Source organism: Hipposideros armiger, unplaced genomic scaffold (genome assembly GCF_001890085.2).
Source record: "Hipposideros armiger isolate ML-2016 unplaced genomic scaffold, ASM189008v1 scaffold_1, whole genome shotgun sequence".
Classification (NCBI taxonomy): Eukaryota; Metazoa; Chordata; class Mammalia; order Chiroptera; family Hipposideridae; genus Hipposideros; species Hipposideros armiger.
This window is the reverse complement of record NW_017731351.1, coordinates 6,334,682-6,338,580: the sequence shown is the minus strand read 5'-3', so window position 1 is coordinate 6,338,580 and position 3,899 is coordinate 6,334,682. Positions and strand designations below refer to the sequence as shown.

Here is a 3,899-nt window from a genome sequence, read left to right as displayed (position 1 = left end):
CACAGCTGTAGAAGTTGGAGCCGAGGAGAGGATGTCCCTGAGTCCTCCGTGCATGTGGAGGAGTGTCCAGGAGATGACAGCCACCAATAAGAAGCTAGACGGGATAAACCTCAGAGAACGGAGAGGTGTGCACAGGCGCGCACAGGTGGCAGGTGCTGGGGAGGATGTCTTCAGCGCCTCCTGGGCCTGCCATACGTGTGTGAGGGCCGCCAAGGTCATGGCATCCTAGAGGCAGGACAGGAAGCGGTCGTTCCGGTTCAGTGAAAGTATGTAATGAGAGGAGATTGTCTCTACCATGTACACGTGAAAACTCCATGCTCCCAGAAACTAAGGACCATCTTTTATTTCCTGCTAAGAATATTGAATTTAGGTTTCCAGGGAATCACAAAAGACAGTTGTACTGACTGGGTAATATTTAATATGATCAGGTCTTAAATAAGAAGCTACAAACATGAACATTTAAAACCAAATATATAATAAATAATCATTAAGTTATAAAGTACATATTTCATATTAAAACTAAATTCTCAGATGCAAATGTAAATACAACAGAGCAGTCATATAGAATAATAATGCTACAATTTTATACAAGTGCCCAAAGAAGACACTTTCAGCTAAAACAGTAGAAATCATGACTTGTTTCCCTGAACTCCATGAGCTACAGCCGCGTTTTTCTTTCTTCCTTTCTCCCTTTTCCTTCTTTCTTCCTCTTTTTTTTTTGAACATTTCCTTCATTCCTAGAGTGAGTGTTGCTACAAACGCTTTTGAAATAATGTTGAGCAACTAAACATCAGATTCAGTAGGGAGCTTTACTCAGAAGTATGGTCAGACATTCCTGTAAGAGTCCCCAGAACCTGAGCGACTCATAGACACATGCAGCTCTAAAAAAAGGCAGCCCAGACTTTCAACACCCTCATTCTACAGAGAAGGAACTGGAAACCCCCCAAACTGAAGCAAGTGACAGAGCCAGCAAGATTTCAGGTCCCCTGTGTCACCGTCCGTGGGCGAACAGCAGAGTTTCTTGCTTGGCCTTGCATTGCTCCGGGGGGGGGGCTGGCTGCGTGGGGAATACCGCAGCGCAGGTGGAGCTGTTCAGGCCTCGCGTTGCCTCTCTCGCTTCTCTCGGGATACTGGAGGCTGCCAGACCCTTCGCCGGAGTCTAACCTTGGCTTCGCGAAGGCTCCTAGCCAACACCCCACTGAGTTATCTTTACGTTTAAGGTACAATCTCTGGTCAAAGGATTAGAACAGAGATTTTTAACAGTAAACACACCAAAATAAATATATTACTTTAAATATAAAAATCACAGTGTCAAAGAAGTCAACAGCCAGAAAGCCGGAAACAAAAAATAAAGACTCCATCTTTCCCCAGCCCACGTGGTGCCTGCTTTCCCCTTTCACGCCCTGACCTGGCCGGGCACCGCGGGACACTCAGGCAGGTTCTACACGCACCACGCCATCATTATGCACATATTTACATCATTCCTCTGTGATAACATTTAAAATGTCAAACAGAATACCTTGTTTCTGATAAGAAAACATTTCATTGAGATTTGATGACATAGTTGAGTCCTCATACTCCTTTTGGAACTATAAATTAGTCTGTACTTATTGTTAAAATGCTTTTAAATGGATAATTTTACTTCTCAGAGCTCAAAGCATTTCCCATACAACATTTGGTTGCACCCTTGCAGCCATTTAACAATAAGAGACTTTCCAATAGCTTATAATATCCTAGTGAAAATGTTTTCTAGCGTTTTTTACTTCATGTTTAAAGAAACGGCTGGAGTTGATGTGAAATGGCAGAGTGGGTTGTCTGTTTTTCCTGCCCATGGTTGGAAGATCACCATGGAGATGCAAAAGCCTCTTTTCTGTTAGGTCAGGAGACCTGGCCTCTTGATTTGTCTCCTGATTTTTATTTCTTTAGGTGACTGCTTTTGTCTTATGCCAAGCATGCAAACACAAATCGTGTGTCATTTTAAAAAAAAAAAAAAAGAAAAGAAAGGAAGAAAGACGGAAGCAGGCATTTGGAGCTATCAGCTCACTCTCACACAGTTGTCATAATGATTTGAGAAGAGAGCTGCAAGCCTTGTTAAACACTGTTTGGTTCAAGAACACACCTGATGACCCTGCATAGACTGTGACTGCCATTTCCACAAGCATCAAGTATTAGCTTATCAGGGGCTTGAGTTGGGGAGGCACTAATAAACCCACTTAAAGAAAAAACAAGACTGAAAGAGTCTATTCCATAAATACATTCATATCTATAGTATTTAAATATTTGACAAATTCCAATAAAGAAGTAAGACTTTTTTTGTAGCCATCTCATAAAGCTATCCCCCGGTACATAAATAAATTATATACTTATATGTTAGACATTCTGAGATAAAAAGTAAACTCTTCAGATATACATTTTTTAAACACTCAGTTTTCATTTTCCTTAAAAGAATAAAGACATTCAACTTTCCATTTTGACCCTGTGCTTCTATATTTTCCAGCATGAATGAAGATGTATAACTTTTTGAAGTTATGATTATTAGAGACCTCATTCTTGTGGTCATGAAAATCAAGGCTAATATAAGATCAGTAAATTCCCAAACTGTATTTTTGGTTAAAAATTTTAAGCTCTCCCTCAACCAGGAAATGTCCTAGTTGGGCAGTGAAATTAAGTAACAACTTTAGAAGTCATGGAAGTCCATAACATAGGAAATCAGACTGATTCAGTAGAAAGTTTTTTCAAGTTGACCAACCACAGCAAGTGGATTAGACCGAAGTATCGCATCGTGATTCGGGGGGGAAGTCATCCTGACTTTGAACACTTATCTGAGTTTCCCCCATTGCTAATGTACTGTATCCCCCACTCAGAATACCCAGGTGTGGGTCTCACTGCTGTGTTAGAGTGTGGTCTAGTGTCCGGCTTCAAGCGAGGTCCTCGGGAACCTTCGGGCTCTGAGAGCTCTAGAAGAGATGCTGATGGATCATCTGCGGAAACAGCACACCATGAGCAACCTAACACAGGATGCAATCGAGATCAAGATGAGGTCGGAAACCAAAGGTAATGTAAGTGAGATACCTTTTGGATGAGTGATTTCAGTCTTTCTAGGAATTCTTTGGGTGGTTTTTTCTCGTAAGAATCGCATGAAGGGCACGTCTAGAAATCAGTGAAAAAGTAGCATTCTTTAAAATCTTTTCCTATTGAATAAATGTTCATTTAAATTTTTTTTTCCAATGACAGACATAAACCATGTTCACTGAAAAAATTTGAAAGCTGCATAAAAGTGTTCAGAAAATAACAATGGGAAAAATCACTTGTAATCCCATTCTCAGAAATAGCCACTGAAATGTTTTCATATACCATATCCTCACAATAATTTTTTTCTTTGCATTTATATTATTTACACTCATTGGTAATTTTGACTTTTTTTGTTTTATACTTAACATATCACAAGCATTTCCTACATGTCAATTGGTCTCCAAAAATATGATACACAATCTTGCTTTGTATTCCAACATACAATTGAAATATTACTACTTTTGGATGCATAGATTGCTTCTAACTTGTCACTATTTTATACAATGCTTCAAAGACCATCTCTGAATAATTTTTCATATGCATCTTTGTTTATTTTATAATTTCTAAAAGTAAAATCACTAAATGAAAGGGATTAAAAAAATTAAGGCTTTTGATATACATTGTAAAAAAGTTTTATCTCTATTCACATACAGTCTTCTTACCATTATTGGGTATTAAAATTTTTAATTGGAAAAAATAGGATTTCCTTGTTTTAATTTTCATTTATTAGATTATAGAGAGAGTGAACAATTTTTCATGCGTATTGCCTGCCTGCTTCTATTTCTTTTTTAAAACGATTTCTTGGTTTATGTTCTTTCCCCTTATTC

General features: G+C 38.6%; 1 protein-coding gene across 1 annotated transcript in view; it reads right to left on the bottom strand.

Annotated features, from left to right (window-relative positions):
- Positions 1 to 2,666: 2,666 nt before the first annotated feature.
- IL21 (interleukin 21) overlaps positions 2,667 to 3,899 on the bottom strand; it is a 10,842-nt gene continuing 9,609 nt past the window's right edge. The window contains exons 3-4 of the mRNA XM_019628660.1: positions 3,073 to 3,150; positions 2,667 to 2,981 (exon numbers count right to left, since the gene is read on the bottom strand). Of these exons, the coding sequence (XP_019484205.1) occupies positions 2,958 to 2,981; positions 3,073 to 3,150 (102 nt within the window). The 3' untranslated portion in view covers positions 2,667 to 2,957. The remainder of the gene's footprint in view (positions 2,982 to 3,072; positions 3,151 to 3,899) is intronic.